Source organism: Chiloscyllium plagiosum, chromosome 35 (genome assembly GCF_004010195.1).
Source record: "Chiloscyllium plagiosum isolate BGI_BamShark_2017 chromosome 35, ASM401019v2, whole genome shotgun sequence".
Classification (NCBI taxonomy): Eukaryota; Metazoa; Chordata; class Chondrichthyes; order Orectolobiformes; family Hemiscylliidae; genus Chiloscyllium; species Chiloscyllium plagiosum.
Genome location: NC_057744.1, coordinates 20135791 through 20159279, shown reverse-complemented (window position 1 = coordinate 20159279; position 23489 = coordinate 20135791). Strand labels below are relative to the sequence as shown.

General features: G+C 40.0%; 1 protein-coding gene across 6 annotated transcripts in view; it reads right to left on the bottom strand.

The window, feature by feature from the left end:
* igsf9bb (immunoglobulin superfamily, member 9Bb) overlaps window positions 1–23489 on the bottom strand; it is a 648281-nt gene that overhangs the window by 171290 nt on the left and 453502 nt on the right. For all 6 annotated transcript variants that reach the window (XR_006309378.1, XR_006309379.1, XM_043676763.1 and 3 more), the window contains exon 5: window positions 22259–22376. Coding sequence is in view for 4 of the 6 variants with exons in the window: in XM_043676763.1 (XP_043532698.1) it covers window positions 22259–22376 (118 nt within the window). In the remaining 2 variants the exon portion in view is untranslated. The remainder of the gene's footprint in view (window positions 1–22258; window positions 22377–23489) is intronic.

Below are 23489 nucleotides of genomic sequence, written 5' to 3'. Positions count from 1 at the left end.
GAAACCAAGTCTCTACTGTAGTAACAGTACGCATCATCAGATCCTTAATTAAAAAGCAAAACAAAAATAATGCAGGCTAGTGGGTCTAGTTTAGTTTGGGAAACTTAGTTGCCATGGATGAGTTGGACTGAAGGATCTGTTTCTGGGCTGTAAGACTCTAAAATTCTATAAGAGAAAATGGAAATGGACAGATCAAGGCAGACATTTATCTTGAGTATCTATAATTTCTATATTTGCCAACCAAACATAAGAGCTTAGTGGTTTGATGCTTAAAGCTTGCCCTGCCACTGATCTTCTACCTGAACTAAGTATTTCCCACCTTAACTTTGTATGTTGTGTATTTGTTAAGTATGATGGGCTGTTACTTTAAGATTCTGATCACGTGCCATTATGATGACATCCTCAGCCATTTTGGGTGGGAAATAACTTAGTGTAAAATTTCTGCTTGCAAAGTGAACAGGTCCTTAATAAAACTGTTGCTTGATCTCCTGGTTGTCTGGAAACAAGCAAGTGTTGATTCCTTTACAATCCAAAAGTATGTTAATTTCTATCTCAAGTATACTAAAGAACTAAGCACTCAAAGTTTTCTGGGCAGAAGAATTGTAAATATTTACAATCCTTTTAGGGAAGAATTTTCTCCTCATCATTCTGTGATTGCTAGTTCTTGACTTCCTGAGCAGGAAACCATTCCCTCACTGACTACGTGTCTGTCAAGCCCCGAAAGATATTTATATCTATGAGATCATCTCTCATTCTGCTTCTGCAAAATATAGGCCTACTCTACTCAAGCTTTCCTCACATGAAAATTTTTTCATCCCAGCGGTCAGTCTGGAGAATCTTCATTGTTCTTCCAGTCAGGTAGTTATATCATCATTGAACTGTACACAGTACTCACGCAAGCCCTATATTTAATTGGAGTAAGATATCTTTATGTATACAGTTTAATTGCTTTCAAAATACAGTTGAACAAGGAAAATGCTTTCTTAATTATTTGCAGTACTGGGATGTTAACTTTGGGTGACTTGTATGCAAGACACACAGGTATCTCTTGTTATTGGTGTTTTGGCATTTGCTGTCTCGCATAAAATACAAGACTGCTTGATGCATCTATGTCAAAACAATTCATTTAAACAACAGTTGTTATCTCTTTCGTCTTGCCTTCAAACTATGCTTTATCTCACATGGCATCTTAAACAAATGACATGAATCTATTATGAGGACTTTCCACAGTGCACATTCTTTGCCAATACATCAGTGCTTCTCGCTGTGGGCGCATCATTTTTTAAAATTTTTCTTCAAATATCAAAGTATATATTCTCGACTTGGCGCAAGAATGAAAGATTACAAACAGCAACAGCCATTCAATTTTGTCTTGGAATTGTTGTTAAATGGACAAATAGACATTGTTAACAGCAATTCTGTTTCTCTTTCTGTTAAATAGTTTAAGTCCATCTCACTACTTAATTTTTTTTTGAGTGGGCACTGTGCCAGTGACACTTGTATGTGACATAAACTCAAATACTAACGGCCACATTTTCATGCTGCAGTGAGCATCATTAATAAGTTAGAATTATCACCAGCCCTTTATCAAATCCTAAATAACTCATACTCCTTGTCTCAGAACTAGTTCCAGTTCCAGCTCCACTACATAACCCAGGCTGAGCACTAATTCTGATCAAGGTGCTTGCCAAAACACAATGCCCTTTCATTTATCTGGATAACACCTACATTCCCTAGGATTGTATAGCTTTCAATTTGAGGAAATTTGATAAAATGTTTTCTGTTTGCAAGAAATGAGTGGGCAAAGAAACTATTGTTCTTCAGGGACTTCACCCAATGGAGGGGCAATGCTCCGAAGGCTTATGATTTCAAATAGGCCTGCTGGACTACAACCTGGTGTTGTCTGGTATATGATCAAGGTGCAGTGCAGTTTGCAACACATTCCATGCTTCGTGGGCAGCATAAAGAAAATGCACATGTGCTGGAATTCTGAAATTCAAACAGATAAAGCTGTGATGGACTTGAGTTGAAATCCGTCACCATTTGGAAAAAGGTTTCTGAGGTACACTTTCTCCTGTTGAACACTCGAGGAACAACTATATACAAATTGAAAACTGGCTTTAGATATATGCAGCTGACAAAGCTGAATTTTGTCTGATGGGACAGGAATGGAATATATTGGGGTTATCAATTCATTTCAATGAGAGATAACTGGTGTAAATTAAGTCAGCCATCACAGAAAAGCTTTAACAAAGATTTGAGATGATAAATAAAATAGTTAGGGGATGGAATTTTAGGCACTAAGACCCTCTGAGGGGTGCAAGGTGGCATTTTGAAATGAGACACTGATTCTTCCTGTCTTTAGTACAAAAACATTGTTAGAGAGTTGTAAACAGATTTGGAATTTGCATGTGGAACAGCCACTTGGAGGATTGTGGAGCAGCCAATTGCAACTTAATAACAATTTTGTGGTGACAACTGCTTGACCTAACAATGTTGCCCCACAGCGAGCAGCTAATTGGGAGTAAATTAGTAATTGAAATACTTTTTAAATAATATTTGGAGTATATCAACTTTTACTGTCTACTTGCTGCTGGAGGTTTGAAGATGCCTTTTGAAACATGTCAGGAAACTATTTAGAATACTTTCACTAATACTTGTTCCAGAATTTTTTTTTTTGAGAGTTTCACCTGTAAATGGTAAGGTCTGTACTATTCAACCTAGTTGGACACCTTATTGGTGTCACCAGGAAAATGGGAGATCTTGATCATCAGCAGCTTGTCAGAAATCTCCCTTGGTCTGCAAGAAAACTGGAAGAAGGGACAGGGCAGAAAAGTGGAGTTGAGGATTATCAAATCAGCCATGCTCTCATTGAATGGAAAACACATTCAAAAGCCTAAATGACATACTTCTGCTCCTATATATTATGGTTTTAAGCTCTGCTTGACCTCATCATTTGACTTGATTTCCTTATTCTGAAGAAGAGTCATACCTGACTTAAAAAAATTAATTCATGTGAGTACATGTGCAAATAAAGCTAATTCTAATTCACTTTTTTCTCCACAAATGCTGCCAGAATTGCTGAGTTTTTCCAGCTTTTTATGCATTTGCTCCTTGATTCCCTCACTTGTCAAAAATCTGCTATTGCAGCTTTGAATAGACTAAGTGTCCCAGTCTCTACAGCTTTTTGTGGTAAAGAATTACATAAATTCGCTGCACTGCAAGGGAAGAAATTCCTTCTCCCCACTATCTTAAATGGGTGACCACTTGTTCTGAGATTAGGCCCTCTGGCCCTAGACTTCCCCATAAGGGGAACGACCATTGTTTCTGCTGTTTCAGAACAAGACTATGTGGGTTAGGTCGATTCCCTCCTCATGACCTCTACAAGATGCATCCAGGAAAGTTTAAAGTATGGGAATCAGCCCATAGGACCAGCATTGTATTTTGAAACCAGTCAGTAAAACAAGAATGTCTCATTAGCACAGCACTCACATATTTGACTAAATAGTGCCCTTGATAATCTTGAAGCCCAACAGACAGCTTGATCTGTAAATTCCAAATAACATTAGAAACTTTGGGGCCAGTATTCAGGAATTTCAATTGTAGACATGGTAGAGCAGGGTTGAGTATCAGGTCTGAGGATGATTGGTTGATCTGTTTTTTTTAAAATTCAATACATGTATGTGGTTCTATTGCAAGAGAGAGGTAGATAGTTCACTGATTGGAATCATAGCATGAAGATGGTTCTGGTTGTTGGAGGTCAATCACCCTAGTCTTAGGACATTGCTTAAAGGTGTTCCTCAGGGTAGTGTCCTATGCCTAATCATCTTCAACTGTTTCAATGACTTTCCCTCAATATCAAAAGAAAGCTGTTTGCTGATTATTCCACAATGTTCAGCACTGCCCTGACCCATAGAGGATCATAAAAGACCATAAAGAAACAAGAACAGGACTGTTCAGCTCCTCAATCTGGCTTCACTAATCGATATGATCGATTTGATCATGGTTGATCCAACATTTTTTACATCCACTTCCTATCCTTTCACCAGAACCCTAGATTCCCCTATTTATCAAGAATCTTCTTAGCTCAGCCTTAAATGTACACAAGCACTCTGCTGTCACAGCTGGCAAGGAGTTCCAAAGGCTAGAAGACCCTTTGAAAGAAGAAATCCTTCCTCATCTCAGTCTTAAATAGGTACCCCTTTATGGTGAGTCTATACCCTCCAGACCTAGACTCTTCCATGCGGGGAAACATCGTTTCATCATGCACTTTGTCAAGCCCCTTAAGAATCCAAATCTCTCATTCTCCTAAACTCCAGTGTGAACAGTCCCAACCTGTTGAGTCTTGCTCATAACACAATCTTTCCATATCAGGGTCATTCAAGTGAACATTCTCTGAATTGCCTTCAATGAAATGTGATATTTCCTTAAAGGGTATCACAACTGCTCCTACTACTCCACACCTCGTCTCAATAGTACCTTATACTGTTGCAGCAAGACTTCCCTTCTTTTACATTCCAACTCCATTGAAATAAGGGCCAAAATTCCACTAACCTTCCTGATTACTTGCAGAAACTCTGTGCTAACTTTCTGTGTTTTATGCACAAGTACCCTCCTAAATGTCTTTGTGTTGCAGATTTCTGCAATTTCTTGCCATTTAAATAATTTTCTTTTGTTTTTCTTCCCAAAAATGAACAGCTTTGTATTTTCCCACATTATACTTCATTTGCCAACTTCTTGCACATTTACTTAACCAGTCAATATCTCTCTGTAAACTATTTGTTTCCCTCTCACAACCTTCCTTTCCATCTATTTTAGTATTGTCTTGAAATTTGCTTCATTCAAGTCACTAATGTATATTATGTACAGTTGTGGTCCCAGCATTTATCCCTTGGAACCCTACAGGCCTTGAGTCACCAACTTGAAAAATATCCTTAATCCCCAACTCATTATTTCCTGCCCATAAACCAATTCTCTACTCATGCCAATCATTGTCCAAAGGTAGTTTGGCTTAGACAGCTCTTAGGCTTGGTAGGTAAATGTCAAGGAACATTCCTACTACACAAGTATCTGACCATCTTCTCTTGACATTCAATGGTGTTACCATTTCTGAAGTCCCCACTGACAACTTTTGGGTAGGGTCACCACTGACCAGAAACTAAATTGGACTAGCATATAGATGGCCAGTTTTGAGAAGATTTGTAGCTCAGGTTGAGGTTTTGGATGTGAGTTTGCTCGCTGAGCTGAAAGGTTCATTTCCAGACGTTCCGTTACCCTACTAGGTAACATCTTCAGTGGGCCTCAGGCAAAGCAATGCTGAAAATTCCTGCTTTCTATTTATATGTTTGGGTTTTTTGGGTTGGTGATGTCATTTCCTGTGGTGATGTTATTTCCTGTGCCTGCTGGGTTTCTCCCACAACTTATGTTTCTGTTTTAGATCTTCAGCATCCACAGTTATTTGTTTTACTTTAAAGATTCTGCATCCATTGCCTTTTGAGGAAGGGAACTCCAAAGTCAAGAAGGCAATTCACCACCTCTCAAGAACAAATCTGGATAGGCTTTAAATGTTGACCTAATCAGTGATGTCTACATCCCATGAAGGAATATAAAATGCTCAAGAATAATACCTATGACATTACAGTCTCCTATCTGTGCAAAGGCCTGGATATTCATTTGTGAGTTCAAGACATTGAGCTCAATTCATGTCAGTTTTTGCAATTACCAGTTGGATTTTGTGAGCGAGCTTGTGGATGCTGATTGACCTGAGGGACATTTTCAGCTATTGTCTGGCATCAAGAATGGGTAGTTGTGTTCAGGGATTAGACACAATAGATATTCTCCTTTGCAGTCAACCTGGCTCACATTGACCAAGGCTCTCAGTAAAAGGAGTGACAGGAGCAGCTGATAGTGCAGTGTGACACTCAAAGCTAAGCCTTGAACTGAGCAGAACTCATAAAATAAGCACTCTAATGTCAATACTGTCGGGCTGCAGGAACTATAGATGACCTGTTGGAAGGTTCAGTGCGGCAATACTGACAATGTTGTATTTCACTGTCCCCATTTCCTTTGGTTTTCAATTATAGATAGGATCTCCTCTGATGTTTGCACTTAAAGCTTTTATAATCACAAACAATGAGATTGAGGCAATGAATAAAAATTAGAATAGCACTGTCAGCATTACTGGTGCTGTAGCTGTAATTTTCTTAAAGCAAATTTTACTGATAAGCAAATAGGAAACCTACAAGATAAACTAGTGTCTCCATAGATTGTCTACATGCCCTGTGTTATGTAAACTTCTGCACATTCACCACTGAAGAAGGGTTATTATCAGCTTGAAAATTATAGTACATGTAATGATGCTCAATTTCATTCGAAAAAGTATTGTGGCAGCACAGAGTGATAAGTGAAACTGAAGGTCAGGTAAGGTGGTTGAGTTACTGTGGAAATTAACAAATCCAAGGCTGGAGGTTGAGATAACATGGGCCTCCATATGAAGTTGTGTAAAAATATTTGCAGAATCTCTACTTCTGATACGTTCTTTGGGCAACTGTGAGGAGTTAAATTTTAATTATCTTAATTTTGAGGACTCAAGGGTAACAATTATGCAATCAAGCAAAGGTAACAATTATGCAGGGTCCCTCTGAAGTTCTTCTTTCTATCTGCCTTTATCATTGAAGCTTAAATTTCACACACCTTCATGTCTGCTTCCAAACCCACAGTATTTCAAAAGTCTTTACAAATGATTTGGATGCGAGCATAAGAGGTACAGTTAGTAAGTTTGCAGATGACAACAAAATTGGAGGTGTAGTGGACAGCGAAGAGGGTTACCTCAGATTACAACAGGATCTGGACCAGATGGGCCAATGGGCTGAGAAGTGGCAGATGGAGTTTAATTCAGATAAATGCGAGGTGCTGCATTTTGGGAAAGCAAATCTTAGCAGGACTTATACATTTAATGGTAAGGTCCTAGGGAGTGTTGCTGAACAAAGACTTTCGAGTGCAGGTTCATAGTTCCTTGAAAGTGGAGTCGCAGGTAGATAGGATAGTGAAGAAGGCATTTGGCATGCTTTCCTTTATTGGACAGTGTATTGAGTACAGGAGTTGGGAGGTCATGTTGCGGCTGTACAGGACATTGGTTAGGCCACTGTTGGAATATTGTGTGTAATTCTGGTCTCCTTCCTATCGGAAAGATGTTTTGAAACTTGAAAGGGTTCAGAAAAGATTTACAAGGATGTTGCCAGGGTTGGAGGATCTGAGCTACAGGGAGAGGCTGAACAGGCTGGGGCTGTTTTCCCTGGAGTGTCAGAGGCTGAGGGGTGACCTTAAAGAAGTTACAAAATTGAGAGGCATGGATAGGATAAATTGACAGAGTCTTTTCCCTGGGGTGGGTGGAGTCCAGAACTAGAGGGCATAGGTTTAGGGTGAGGGGGGAAAGATATAAAAGAGACCTAAGGGGCAATTTTTTCACGCAGAGGATGGTACGTGTATGGAATGAGCTGCCAGAGGATGTGGTGGAGTCTGGTACAATTGCAACATTTAAGAGGCATTTGGGTGGGTATATGAATAGGAAGGGTTTGGAGGGGTATGGGCCAGGTGCTGGCAGGTGGGACTAGATTGGGTTGGGATATCTGGTCGGCATTGACGGGTTGGACCAAACGGTCTGTTTCCATGCTCTACATCTCTATGACTATGTCTGGGCAAGTCTTCGCTGTAAGTTACTTCAAGCTTGCAGTTATATAGTCAGGTGGTTTGTAGCATTCATTATTTAACAGCTTCTTGAGTCCAGTTAGAGTCTGATTTTTGTTTTACAAAAATTTATTGTTTACAGCATCACCAATGAGGTCTGGGTTCAAATCCATTCTGGATGAATGGGATGCAAGTCTTCCCATTGGCTGTGGATATGACATAAATTGAGTTGAGGAGATCAAAATTATTGTATAATGTTTGAAGGCCATTGTGGAAAGTTGTGACAATTGCAATATAAAGTGCTATTAAGCACAGTGACATGACAATGCCAGAAGCATGTCTGAGGAGAGATGTGCACTAAAAGTATTACATTTGTGCACTGAATTATTCTTCTAAGATTGAGCTAAGACAAAGTATAAAGAACAAACTAATATTTTCTACTTTATTTAAAATGGCTTTATGTCACCTGGGGTCACTTGTTGCTGACTCAAGAATCAAAGGTACTTCATTGAATCAGCACCAATATTTCTGGCAGCAACAAACTTAAAACATATAGCAAAACAAACTTAATGCCAGTTTCTTCTGTAGGCATTCAGCTGATTGCCCAGTGTTAGCTACAGTGGAGATTTCATGTAAGCAGCAATTTCACAGGTATCTGCCAATCTTCTATTGCAGCTACAACAGAAGATTTGGGATCCATGTGGAAATTCAAAACTCTAAACTATTACTGAGAACATGTAAATGGATCCTTTTCTGCACTGGCAATCCAACTTGGCCTTCGTTTGGTATGACTGATAAAGTCACTGTTATGACGATGCTGCTCCTTTAACTAACAATGTTATGTTGTCTTTGGTTTTCTTTTTCAGAGGGGTCGTAAAGGCACAGGTTCCGATCTGTCTGGGTTCATCTACTTGAATAAGCCTTTAAGTTAAAATAAAAACACTTGCACAATGAAATGGGAGTGGCCAGTTCTCCCAACTCAGCTTTTCACAGGTTTGTTTTGGTTTTAGCAGTCTGGCTGTTTTGTGATGCTGCTGGTCAAAGAAAGACTTCAATGCTGATCCTCTCTGTCTGATATTTCTCCTATAAGAACCGATGTTTGATTTTCCCCTTTTTTTTATGCCAAGGGGATGTTGCAAATATTCGGAACAGCATCATTAAATTGTACAAAGTTAAAGATCATACAACACCAGGTTATAGTCCAACAGGTTTATTTGGATGCACAGGCTTTCAGAGCTCTGAAAGTTTGTGCGAAGATTTGTAGCTCGGGTGCTCGTTGCTGTGGTTCTGTTCGCCGAGCTGGAAGTTTTTGTTGCAAACGTTTCGTCCCCTGGCTAGGCGACATCATCAGTGCTTGGGAGCCTCCTGCGAAGCGCTTCTTTGATGTTTCCTCCGCTGTTTATAGTGGGAATTCATGTTGCTTGTTGTCTGCGTGTGTGGCTGCTAAGGATAGCTGGTCGTGTCGTTTCGTGGCTAGTTGATGTTCATGTATGCGGATTGTTAGCTGTCTTCCTGTTTGTCCTATATAGTGTTTTGTGCATTCCTTGCATGGTATTTTGTACACTATATTCGTCTTGCTCATGTTGGGTCTCGGGTCCTTGTTCTGGTGAGTTGTTGTCTGAGCGTGGCTGTTGGTTTGTGTGCCGGTATGAGTCCTAGGGGTCGCAGTAGTCTGGCTATCAGTTCTGAGATGCTTCTGATGTATGGTAGTGTGGCTAGTCCTTTTGGTTGTGGTATGTCCTAGTTCCGTGGTCTTTCTCTTAGGCATCTGTTGATGAAGTTGCGCGGGTATCCAAAAACGAAGATCCAGAACGAAGGACCCTATACTCAATATGAGCAAAACTAATGTAGTGTACAAAATACCATGCAAGGACTGCACAAAACACTATATAGGACAAACAGGAAGACAGCTAACAATCCACATACATGAACATTAACTAGCCACGAAACGACACGACCAGCTATCCTTAGTAGCCACACACGCAGACAACAAGCAACATGAATTTGACCGGGACAACACTACTATCATAGGGCAAGCCAGACAGAGAACAGCCAGGGAATTCCTAGAGGCATGGCATTCATCCACAAACTCCATCAACAAACACATCGACCTGGACCCAATATACCAACCACTACAGCGGACAGCTGAAACTGACAACCGGAAGCGGCAGGGACAGACCATTATAAACACCGGAGGAAACATCAAAGAAGCGCTTCGCAGGAGGCTCCCAAGCACTGATGATGTCGCCTAGCCAGGGGACGAAACGTTTGCAACAAAAACTTTCAGAGCTCCAAAAGCTAGTGCATCCAAATAAACCCGTTGGACTATAACCTGGTGCTGTATGATCTTTAACTTTGTACACCCCAGTCCAACACCGGCACCTGAAATCATTAAACCGTCAATTGGGTTTTCAGATAAGTTATGTTATTCTATATTCTGCTCTTTATTTATCCACAAACAAAAACTCTGTTTTGTTTAAAACCAAGTGGTTGGGCCAGCTGCATCACTCCTGGTACATACACTAGTCACCTGTTTAAAACAACTAGAAATGTTAGGGTCTACCTATCTTCTTGAAATGTTTTGAGGGAATCTGGCTTGGTCCACAACACTGACTCTCAGTTCTAATGAAGGCAAGTGTCAACTAACAGTTTAAGTAGTCTCAGTCACTATAATCTTCTTACTCTCCTCCTTCTCTTTTTTTTTTCCCCCTGGAGCCTTAAGCACAAAAACAAGATAAATAGAGTACTGAGGCTGACATGTTGCACTCAGAGTTTCTCTTTCCTATTGACTGCTGTCACTCCAGAACAAGTTAGTTGAATTGTTCAGTAGTAAGTGTTTTTAAGTGAATTGAATGCATTCAGCATTAAGGGAAGCGTAAGCATTATTCAAGCTAAGTTGAAGTAGATTTCATGTCTATTCTTAGTCCTCACTGAAAGCACAGTTACAATCCCTTATAACGTTTTACCTAATGGAAATCTACAAAGAGCTAACAGAACTACTTAACACATGGCACGAATTCCACTGAGCAAAATGGGATTCAAACACTGGCTTCAAACATCTTACAGATATATATTTGCCTCCACTGACAGCACTCAGCAGGATTACAGGTTCCAGGCATGCTCAGGGGAAAGGGTATCTTACAACAGAATAAGAATAAAGGAGTAAGAAGATGAATGAGTGTTTTTTATTTCTGCTTATGCTGCGTGTACACTATTGATCAATTTGGAGATCTGGCCTCTGTCTGACAATCAAAGTTAAAGTTCACCAATGTAATCTAACTTCAATAAAAAAAAGTCCTGACTGGCTGATAACCTATAGTGGAGCTGCTATCAATTTACTTTTCTTAAAGCTCATGTGCACGAAAATTCGAGTTGGGCAAATGAGTGGCCGGACTACAGTTTGTTATAAAATGGAGCGTACAGTTGTGTGGTAAAACAAACCCATAGGGCAGGAGATTAATATAGAGCTGATTTTATATTTGAAGTGTTTAAGAGAAAAAGATTTGGGAGGGACAAGTATACTAACAAAGGATTAGCTAAAATATATAACCAACTATTGCACAAGAGTTACAGGCAGAAAATAGATTGAATAAATATCAGCAGCGATATTAAGATATGGTTCCATCAAAACCTTTGCCTTCAGAATTTGAGAGACATTTTGAACAATTAGTTCCTCTGTAGGTCAGAGCCAAGCCAAAAATGGATCATGTTTTCACAACTTCAAAGGTTGCACAGTGAAATGTTTTGATCCCCTTATCTAAGGAAGGATATACTGGCATTGGAGGAAGCCCAGAAAAGGTGTGTGTGTGTTCTTTTGAGGTGAGATTGAGTAGGTTGGGACTGTACTCAATGGAGTTTCGTAAAATGAGAGGGACCTTATTGAAACATTGAAAAGTCTTATGGGAATTAACAGTATTGTTGCATGGAAGTTGTTTCCCCTTGTGAGAGAGTCTTGGACTAGATGGCATAATCTCATAAAGCATTGATCAGTTAAGACAAAAATGAGGAAGAATTACTTCTCTCTGCAGGTAGTGAATCTGTGGATTTTTTTTATTACAGGGGACTGTTCAGACTTTGTCATTAAGTATATTCAAGCCTGAGATTGATTCTTTTCCTGATTAAAAATCTATGTTTAATGGGGATAAGGCAGGAAGGTGGAGTTGAGGATGATCTTCAGCCATGATCTTGTTGGTAGAACAGACCCAATAGACTGAATGGCCTACTTAGAACATAGAAAAGTACAGCACAGAACAAGCCCTTAGGCCCATGACGTTGTATCGAGGTTTAAACCTAATGTAAAATATAACAACGACCTACACACCCCTCAACTCACTGCTATCCATGTGAATGTCCAGCAGTCGCTTAAATGTCCCTAATGACTCTGCTTCCACCACCACAGCTGGCAATGCATTCACAACTCTCTGCATAAAGAACCTACCTCTGACGTCTCCTCTATACCTTTCTCCTAATACTTTAAAACTATGACCTCTCGTACTAGTCAATCCTGCTCTGGGGAAAAGTCTCTGGCTATTGACTCTATCTATTCCTCTCATTATCTTGTATACCTCGATCAGGTCTCCTCTCTTCCTCCGTCTCTCCAGAGAGAAAAGTCCGAGCTTATTCAACCTTTCTTCATAAGGCAAACCCTCCAGTCCAGGCAGCATCCTGGTAAACCTTCTTTGCACCCTCTCCAAAACCTCTGTATCTTTCCTATAGTAGAGCGACCAGAACTGGACACAAGATTCCAAGTGTGGTCTCACCAGGGACTTATAGAGCTGTAGCAAAACCTCACAGCTCTTACACTCGATACCCCTGTTAATGAAAGCCAAAACACCATATGCTTTCTTAACAGCCCTATCCACTTGGGTGGCAACTTTGAGGGATCTATGTACTTGTACACCCAGATCCCTCTGTTCCTCCACACTGCCAAGAATCCTGTCTTTAATCCTATATTCAGCATTCGAGTTCGACCTTCCAAAGTGCATCACTTTGCATTTATCCAGGTTGAACTCCATATGCTATTACTCAGCCCAGTTCTGCATTCTGTCTATGTTGCGTTGCAGCCTGCAGTAGCCCGCGATACTAACAATGGCAACTCCAACCTTTGTGTTATCTGCAAATATACTAACCCACCCCTCAACCTCCGCATCCATGTCATTTATAAAAACTACAAAGGGCAGAGGCCCAAGAACAGACCCCTGCGGGATCCCACTCATCACTGACCTCCAGGCAGAATACTTTCCATCTACAACCACTCTCTGCCTTCTGTCAGCCAACCAATTCTGAATCCAGATAGCCAAATCTCCCTGTATCCCATACTTCCTTACTTTATGAATGAGCCTACCATAGGGAACCTTATCAAATGCCTTGCTAAAGTCCATATACACCACATCCACTGCTCGACCTGTCTTGTCACCTCCTCAAAGAACTCAATAAGGTTTGTGAGGCATGACCTGCACCTCACAAAGCCATGCTGACTGCCTTTAATCACTTGGCTTCCTGAAGAAGGGCTTATGCCTGAAACATCGATTCTCCTGCTCCTTGGATGGTGCCTGACCTGCTGCACTTTTCCAGCAACACGTTTTTCAGCTGCCTTTAATCACACTATGCTTTGCCAAAATCCTATCCCTCAGAATTCTTTCCAAAACTTTGCTGACCACAGATGTAAGACTGACTGGTCTGTAATTGCCAGGGATTTTCCTATAGCCCTTCTGGAAAAGAGGAGCAACATTTGCCTCCTTCCAATCCTCCGGTACCACTCCCGTGGAGAGTGAGGAGGCGGCTTAGCAACCTCCTTTCTCGCTTCCCAGAGCAGCCCAGGATAAATCTGGTCTGGCCCTGGGGACTTATTAATCTTAATGTTTTCCAAAATTTCCAGCACATCAACTTCATCAATCTTGATCTGGTCAAGCTCCTCAAAGTTTTCATTCACAACAGGATCCCTTTCCTTAGTGAACACCAAAGCAAAAAACTCAGACTCCAATCACAAGTTCCCTCCACTATCCCTTTTTTTAGATTAGATTAGATTACTCACAGTGTGGAAACAGGCCCTTCAGCCCTACAAGTCCACACCGACCCGCCGAAGCGTAACCCACCCAGACCCATTCCCCTACATTTACCCCTTCACCTAACACTACGGGCAATTTAGCGTGGCCAATTCACCTAACCTGCACCTTTTTTTTTTTGGATTGTGGGAGGAAACCGGAGCATCCGGAGGAAACCCACGCAGACACGGGGAGAATGTGCAAACTCCACACAGAGAGTCGCCTGAGGCGGGAATTGAACCCGGGTCTCTGGCGCTGTGAAGCAGCAGTGCTAACCACTGTGCTACCATGCCGCCCAACCCTGATCTAATCTAATCCCTGATCAGCCCTACCTTCTCCCTGGTCATTCTCTTATTCCTCACGTATGAGTAAAATGCCTTTGGGTTCTCCATAATCCTTTTTGCCAAGCCTTTTTCATGCTCCCTTCAGGCTCTGCTCAATCCAATTCTGAACTCTTTTCTAGCAAGCCTATAATCCTCTAAAGCTGTGCTAGATCCTTGCTTCCTCCACCTTACATAAGCTGCCTTCTTCCTTTTGACAAGAAGCTCCTCTGTTCTCATCATCCAAGGTTGCTTAATCTTACCCTTCCTTACCTGTCTCAGAGGAACAATTCATGCATCACTCGCAACAACTGATCCTTAAATAGTCTCCACATATCTGCTGTGCCCTTTCTGTGGAACAATTGCTCCCAGTCTGTACTTCCCAACTCCTTTCTGATAGCGTCATAATTTCCTTTTCCCCAGTAAAATATCTTCCCTTGGTAACTGCTCCTTTCCCTCTCCAAGGCTATGGTAAACGTGAGGCAGTTGTGATCACTGTCACCAAAGTGTTCTTCCACCATAAGATCTGACACCTGTCCTGGCTCGTTGCCGAGCACCAAATCCAAAATGGCCTCTCCCCTCATTGGCGTGTAAGGAAACCCTCCTGAACACACTGGACAAAAACAGCTCCATCCAATCCATCTGTACTGAAGAGGTTCCAGTTGATATTGGGAAAGTAGAAAGCACTCATAACAACAACCCTGCTACATCTGATTTTTCCAGAATCTGCCCACCTACGTGTTCTTCAATCACTCTATTGCTATTAGGTGGTCTGTAGAAAACCCCCAATGCAGTGGCTGTCCCTCTGTTGTTCCTAACTTTACCTATACTGACTCAGTAGACAAACCTTCCTCGACCACCTTCGTTCCTGTAGCTGTGATGCACTCTCTGATTAGCAATGCTACACCGCCTCCTCTTTTTCCACCCTCTCTGTTCTTTTTAAACATTCTAAACTCAAGAACATTAAGCAACTATTCCTGCCCCTGTGAAACCCACATCTCTGTTATGGCCACAACATCGTAGCCCCAATTAGTGATCCATGCTTTAAATTCATCACTCTTGTTTTTGACACTCCTACTTCTTCCCCTATATCTGATGGTCCAATATATCTTCCCTTGGTAACTGCTCCTTTCCCTCTCCAAGGCTATGGAAAACGTGAGGCAGTTGTGATCACTGTCACCAAAGTGTTCTTCCACCGTAAGATCTGACACCTGTCCTGGCTCGTTGCCGAGCACCAAATCCAAAATGGCCTCTCCCCTCATTGGCATGTAAGGAAACCCTCCTGAACACCAGACAAAAACAGCTCCATCCAATCCATCTGTACTTAAGAGGTTCCAGTTGATATTGGGAAAGTAGAAAGCACCCATAACAACAACCCTGCTACATCTGATTTTTCCAGAATCTGCCCACCTACGTGTTGTTCAATCACTCTATTGCTATTAGGTGGTCTGTAGAAAACCCCCAATGCAGTGGCTGTCCCTCTGTTGTTCCTAACTTTACCTATACTGACTCAGTAGACAAACCTTCCTCAACCACCTTCGTTCCTGTAGCTGTGATGCACTCTCTGATTAGTAATGCTACACCGCCTCCTCTTTTTCCACCCTCCCTGTTCTTTTTAAACATTCTAAACGCAAGAACATTAAGCAACTATTCCTGCCCCTGTGAAACCCACATCTCTGTTATGGCCACAACATTGTAGCCCCAATTAGTGATCCATGCTTTAAATTCATCACTCTTGTTTTTGACACTCCTACTTCTTCCCCTATATCTGATGGTCCAATAATCTCACATCACATTTATTGACAGCAATTGTTTCCATGCCATTTCTCATTAAACAACATAGATAATTCATTTGTCACATGTGTTAAACCTCCCAATATACTAAACACTGAGTGAGGGAAGAGAAAGCTCATGATATGAGGAAGCAGATTTTTTTGGGGGTTCATTTAATATCCCCTTGCACTCAATTTTTGGGATGTGGGACTAGCTTTATTTAATATTGTCATGAGTCAATTTTTTGGGTTTATAATCACACCAGGCCTGTATTCTAAAGCATTTTATATTTTAACTTATAGTTCTAATCAACCAGTACAAGCACATTGCAAAAGGATATAACCCTTTCAAGAATGTGCATTTTAAAAAATATATACTTTAAAACAATAGCATCAAGCTAAGACTGAGTGACAAACAAGGTAGTTTTGCATGGAGATGATTGTCACTTGTCCTTGAAACACAGTCATTAACGATGGAGAGAGGAGACTTAACCTTATCTTAGTCATGATTTGGAGATGCCGGTGTTGGGCTAGGGTGTACAAAGTTAAAAATCATACAACACCAGGTTAGAGTCCAAAAGGTTTAATAGGAAGCACTAGCTTTCGGAGTGCCACTCCTTAAGTGGTGACACTCCGAAAGCTAGTGCTTCCAATTAAACCTGTTGGACTATAACCTGGTGTTGTGTGATTTTCAACTTTATCTGTCAGTATGTGCAGCGGTCTGCAACAAAACAAAGCTTCACAATGACATTCTAATGCGGATTTGCTCGTTTTCTTTCTTTAGGAATGTTTGATTTGTCTTCTCATTGCCAAACAATGCTTAGCATCAGGAAATTTTAATCAACTCTAAGAGCTGTTTTAGCTTTTGACTAATTGTATATGAAATAACAGTCCAATATTCAATCTCATAGTGTCAGCTCTCCCGCTGATCCCCAGAGCATTGGCTAGAAACTGAGCAAACTCAGAGGAAATTTGGCTCAATGTCTTCAGAATCAATGTCTTTCCAACTCATGGGAGCATGGATCAAGCCCATATGAAGTATCAGCTTGTATTATCTCATTAAACCTGGATAATGTGTGGATTGAGGGCATAAAGTGCAACATCTTTTGAGAGGTACACGTTTTAATGGCATTGGCTTCAGGATACAATCACTAAAGTGCAGTTTTCATCACATTTTCAATGCATAATGTATTTATCTGATTTCATGAGCAGAATCTCCTGATACATAAATCTTGCCTTTCTCAAAGAGAAATATGGAACACATTTGTTACGATAGCACAGTATTATAGTGGTGACAGCAACCCTTGTGAAGATTCTGCACCATGCTCATAACCTCTTTTACAGCACATATTAGTTGCTTCATTATAATATAGATTGTAATTCGCCACTCAATATTTCAAGTGCTTGGAGCTTTTTTGGTTAGTCAAATTTGTTTAAATTATATCACCTACAGTGTGGAAACAGGCCATTTGGCCCAACAAGTCCACACTGACCCTCCGAAGAGCAACCCACCCAGCCCCAATCCCCTACCCTATATTTACCCCTGATTAATGCACCTAATACTATGGGCAATTTAGCATGGTCAATTCACCTGACCTGCACATCTTTGGATTGTCGGAGGAAACCCATGCAGATATGGAGAGAAAGGTGTTGAGGGGGGAAATCGATCTCAGATCGCTGGAGCTGTAAGGCAACAGTACTAACCACTGAGCCACTATGTTCAGTCTTATCTTCTCAATATCCCTTGACCCGTAGGATGCAAACTGAAATAGTGCTGATAATTTATTCTTTTTGAACTGGAAGTTCTTAAATTCTATGAGTGGGATACTTGAAGAGTTTTTCTTTCATGAAAGTTCAACAGTTTTGCTCAAATGAGGAGAGAAATAGAAAGATAAGGCGGATGAATGCCTGCCTGGCACGATGGTGCAGGAGGGGGACTCCAGGTTTGAGAGACACTGGGCTTGACTCTGGGAAGATGTACTTTGTGCCATTAAGGCAAGTTGCGCTTAAACAGAGTTGGGACTGAGGTCCTTTCTGAGGTTTTGCTGAATCTACTGGGGGAGGTTTAAGTTGACTCGACAGGGGTATAGAAGCCAGGAGATAATTTCAGAGAGGAATTCCAAGCTGCACAGATTGCTGGGAGAGATAGACAGGACAACAACATGAAACAGCAAATAAAAACATGAACTTAGAGAAAATAATGGACTCTAAATCAGGATTACTGTGTACTCACGTGAATGCACGGCATGAAGTAAATAAATTCATGTGTTACACATCAATATTGCCTAGAAGGAATATAATGCTATGGCTATAACAAAAAATTGGCTTAATTTGGCAGAATTGGGTGATAGATATTCCTGGGTACAAGATGTTCGGGAAATATAGGAAAGGAACAAGGGGAGGGTTGGTGATATTGACTAGGAAGACCATTGCAGTACTGGAGAAACAGGATGTCCCAGAAGGATCAATGTCAGAAATAATTTGACTTGAGCTAAGTGTGATGATACTATGGCTTTAAAAGGCACATTTTGTCCTGGATTTTTTTTTATTTAAGTAAGGTTGTGACAGAGATGCCGAGCAATCTGCTCCAAAGGCAATAAAATTAACAGCTTGTGACGCTTTACTTTTTTTTTAAACAATGGAACAACAGAAGCAGCCTGAATGGGTGGGGTCAAGCTCCCAGAGAACCAGGATTTTTAGTGTTAGCTTTAAGCAGTTGCTCGGGTCTTGAAGCGCGATATGATAGCTCTTGCATCTCTCTTTGGAACAGCTAAAAGCTGGGGTTCTCTTCCTGCTGATAGAATTTATTTTACTGAATTTGCCTTTGCCAAGGGTGTGCTTATGGGATGTTACTACATTAGAATGGTTACTTAATTGTAGTTAATGCATCTATTATTTCATTAAGCATTTCAACAAAATTACAGTTACACCAATTTTTTCTTTTATTTTTATTTTGTCTGTATTTTAATTATAGTATATGAATAAAGTGTGTTTTGTTTCAAGCCTGTTAGTTTGACCAATCAAATTGCATCCAGAACACAACACCTTACACTTACCTATAAAATAAGAAAAAGCTAGGGTCTAGACTATCTTCTTACATATATTGAGGAGGTTTGGTCTGGTCCATAATATAAGGAACAAGCAAAGTACAATGACACTGCTTGGCATGGTCTATCGGAGGGAAGTAGAGAAACAAATTTGCAAGTAAGTTGCAGGAAATTGTTTAAAAATTATAGACTAGTTATAGTAAGAGACTTTCATTATCTAAATAGAGACTGAGATGGAAATAGTGTGACAGGCAGAGAGATGCAAAAGATCAGATACTATGTTCAGGAAAATTTTCTGCCGTGTTACATTTCCAATCCAAGAAGAAAGAAGACTTTGCTAGACCTTGCTTTTGGAAATGAAATAGGCCAAGGAGATCAGCTATCTATACAAGAATATTTAGGAGACAGTAATCATTGTATCATCAGGTTTATGGTAACAGCAGAAAAGGAAAATTGTCTAATTTAAAGGAAGGATAAGAATCTGGGGAATTTCAGTGGAGTAAGAATGCGTCTGAGATGAATAAATGGGAGCCAAATGTTTGCAGGAAAAGTGGTAGATGTACAATGGGCCACGTATAAAGAAAAGTTACTGGGCAGAGTCAAAGAGTATTCCCTTGAAAGAGAGCACAAGAGCAAACAAATCCATAGTTCCCAGATGAAGAAAGGTAGAAATTAAGGTAAAGAAGAAAACATGTGCATATGATTGATGTCAAGTAGAAAATACAATTGAGAAGCAAACTGAGTATCGAATATTCAGAGAGGATGTGAAAAAGCAAACCAGAAAAGTGAAGAGGGAGTAGGGCAAGAATCTGGCAGCTAACATAACAGAGAGCCCCAAAATTCTCAATAGTCAGGTAAGTGGTGAAATTGTTTTAAAAACAATAAGGCCAATTAATTACCAAAATGGAGCATTTACACATGGAAGCGGGGGGTATACCTGACATATTGAATCTGCCTCTACAAAGAAGAGGTTATGCAGAACATAAACAGAAAACAGTTAATTCAATTTTTGTTTGGCTTTCCATTGTTAAGGCAATGGTATTGGATAGGCTGCCCGTGCTCAAAGTGACTCAGGCACCAGCACCAGACAAGACACATCCAAGGATCATGAAGGAAATGAGATTGGAAAATTGGAGACACACTGGCCATAATCTTTGAGTCTTCCTTTGATACAGGGAGGTGCCAGAGGACTGCAGAATTGCAAAAGTTACACCCTTGTTTTAAAAAAAGTGCAAAGGTAAGCCCAGGCCAATCAATTTAACTTCAATGATAAGGGGACACCTCTAGGAACAATCATTTGAAACAAGGTTAATTGCCACAGGGATAAATGTGTATTAATTGTGGGAAACCACCAAGGAATCCGCAAGGAAAAGTCATGTTTAACTAATGTGCTCGAATTTTGAAGATGTAGCAGGGAGTGTTGATGGGAATGATACTGCTGATGTGGTGCATACTGGCTTTCAAATGGCATTTGGTAAAGGATCATAACAGACTTGTGAGCAACGTTAGGATGGCAGCAATATAGATACAAAATTGGCTGAGGAATAGGAAACAAGGAGTACAGGCTAATGGCTGTTCTTTGGGCTAAATGAATGTTTGCTGTTGAGGTCCATAAGGGTTAGTGTTGGGACACTGGCTTTTCCTGATATATATTAATGACTTAACTCTTGATATAGTGGGCACACTTTCAAAATTTGTTGATTTCAAAACTTGGAAGCATTGCAAACTATAAGGAGGTTGCGCGGGCTTCAAAAGGATATAGACAAGTTGATGGAATGGACTCAAAGGAAACTCACTATATAAGCAGGAAGTAGCAGAGAACACTACTTAATAATCAGTCAAAATTGCATCTGACCCTTTGGAGTGCTTGCAGGAATTAGAAAAGGTAGTATTGTAACTATGCCCTATCCCTAGCACTCTAATCCTGAACAAGTGCTCGGCATTTGTGTAAATACCTGACAATCTGATATGATCACTCAAATAAAAGTAAAAACACTGTGGAGGATGCCAGAAGTGAAATAATAATAGGAAATGTTAGAGAAACTCAGCAGGTCTGACAGCATCTATGAAGGCAGGAACTGTGTAATGGTTTATGGCCAATATGACTCTTCTTCAGAATGAAATGTTAATTCTGTTCCTCTTTTTGCAGGTGTGCCAGACTTGCTGTGTATCTTCAACATTTTCAGTTATGACTCTGATATAATCATGGCTGCAAATTTATGAATTTTAGAAGTTAAATAAATCTTCATTTCAATAGTTTATTGTTTGTTAAAAGATTGGGAAATAATACACAGGAGAGATAAACTAAAGTATGTATTAGGGTCTTGTGTCACAGTAGTAATGTCTCCACCTCTGGGCCAGCAAGTCTGAGCTCAAGTTACACATGCCCCAGACATGTACCGTAACATATCTGAACAGGTTGATTAGAATATCTTTTAGAAAACAAAAAGGAAGGGCTCTTATGATAGAGTGGTAATGTCTCTACCTCTAAACAAAGAGGCCTGAGCTCAAACCTTACCTGTGCCATGTTTATATCATTATATCTTTGAACAGGTTGATCAGAAAACATCTGTATTTCAAATGCATGCATTTCTGTTTGGAGTCTCAATATTCTAAAAGTAGTTTTGCATATAAATCAAGTAAAACCAATTTGGGACTGATTTATATGCAAAAAGTCTCCTCTGAATCAGAACAGTAATTGGGTCAAAATGACTGGTGTTCTTGCATCAGTCCTGATGAATGCAATATGAAAAGCTTTGACAACATGTCTCCAATTCTAGCAATAATCAAATTCTGTACTACAATGCAACAAAAAGTATTCTGGATTTGAGTACTTACATATTTCTCTGGCTTACACAAAATATCTTGGAGACCTAATCAACACACAACTTTCAGGTTGCTGCCTGGAGGCAATCACACACCTCCAACTGAGGCTGACAACTTGAGCAAGTTCTGCATAATGGTATTCAGCTTAAAAATATAATAGGAAAGGTCTCTAGTTTTAATTGATGCCTCATACAAAATTATATTTAGCGCAGGGCTTTTAACTGTCAAATGTGAAAATATGAACAAATCTCACAAGCTAGTGATATACTCAAGTTAATTTTCAGTCCAATTTCAATTTCTTCAAATATTTAATTCTCGACTTTGGGATTGGGTGCTGCAACTGTTTTCTAATGCCTAATAACTAATGATTTCTAACACAGAATAATAAGATAGAATTGAAAATATACACTGTACCGAGTTCACAGCTCTTTCTAGGATAAATCTCATACGAAGGTTCCTGCAGTACTCACTAAAGTGCTGAAATGAATCATATAAACAGTGAAACAGCAGTCTGCAGCTAACATAATTTAGTCTGGCCAGAGACTTATGAGCTAAAATATTACCTTGAACCAATAATCGAGTGGTGTGAACAGCTTCTCCCTGAATACTGTAGGCCCGACACGTATAGGGCCCTCTGTCATTCCGGCCCACCGATGAAATGGTAAGACTTCCATCGCTCACCTGCAAGAGAAAAATCTATTTGTTTTTGAGGTTACAGATGGACAAGTGAACCTTTACTTTCTTACCTGCATTCAAAGGTGGTCTAGTATTTATTAATTCTAATTGAATCTATGTTTATTAGCAACTTTTATGTTGGATTTTGTATAGGAAGCTTAAATACTGATGGATATAAATTTGGATATAGTCCAGTAGCAATGAATTGTACAGTTCACAGAATCTCTTATATTGCAAAAGGAAAGCAATTGAGCTCCCATCATGTTTGTGCTCCCTCTTTGAGAAGGTAATCATGTTAGTACCAATTCTCCACTCATTCCCAATTGTCCTGCATTTTTTATAGTAATGGATTCAATTCTTTTTTTGAAAATTTTGTTATTTTCTGCTTCTGCCATTCTTTTAGGTATTACATTGCAGATTGTAACAACATGCCTCAAGTATATTAAAAAAAGGTTATCTCTTCTATGGATCATTTGTTAATTATTGTGAAAGCTATAAGGTGTATGGAAAGGCATTTTGGGATGCTGTGATTTATAATTTAGAGCATGGATTATAAAAGCAATTAAGTTATAACAAACCTTTATAAAAAACTGGCTTGGCTTTAGCTGGATTAGTGTGTCCAAAACTGAGCACCACAGTTTTGGAAGGACATGAAAAATTTAGACAAGGTGCAGAAAGGATTTTATGAAAATGTTTATAGAAATGAGGAGCATTAGTTAAGAGGTAAATTTGGAGAACGTGGCATTGTTTTCCTGAGGGAAGTAAAAGTTGGGAATAATGCTGTGCTAAACCACATAGGATCTAGAGAGTCTGAATAGACAAAAACTGCTCCCTTTGATGGAAAGGTCTCAGGCTAGAAATCTGATTTAAGGTGATTGTCAAAAGAATCAAGATGATATGAGAGCTTTTTTTAATTTAGTGACAGATTACTGGAAGGCACAGCCCAGAATGACTCTGCAGGCAGATTCAACAGTTGCTTTCAAAAAGAATAACCAACTAAAGAGAAAAATGTATTTACTTGCTTTTTTGGAGAGGGTGGGCTAGCGTAATTAGCTGTTATAGACAGCTGGCGTGGGCTAGGATAGAATGGCCTCCTTCAGCACTGCAAACATTTTATGA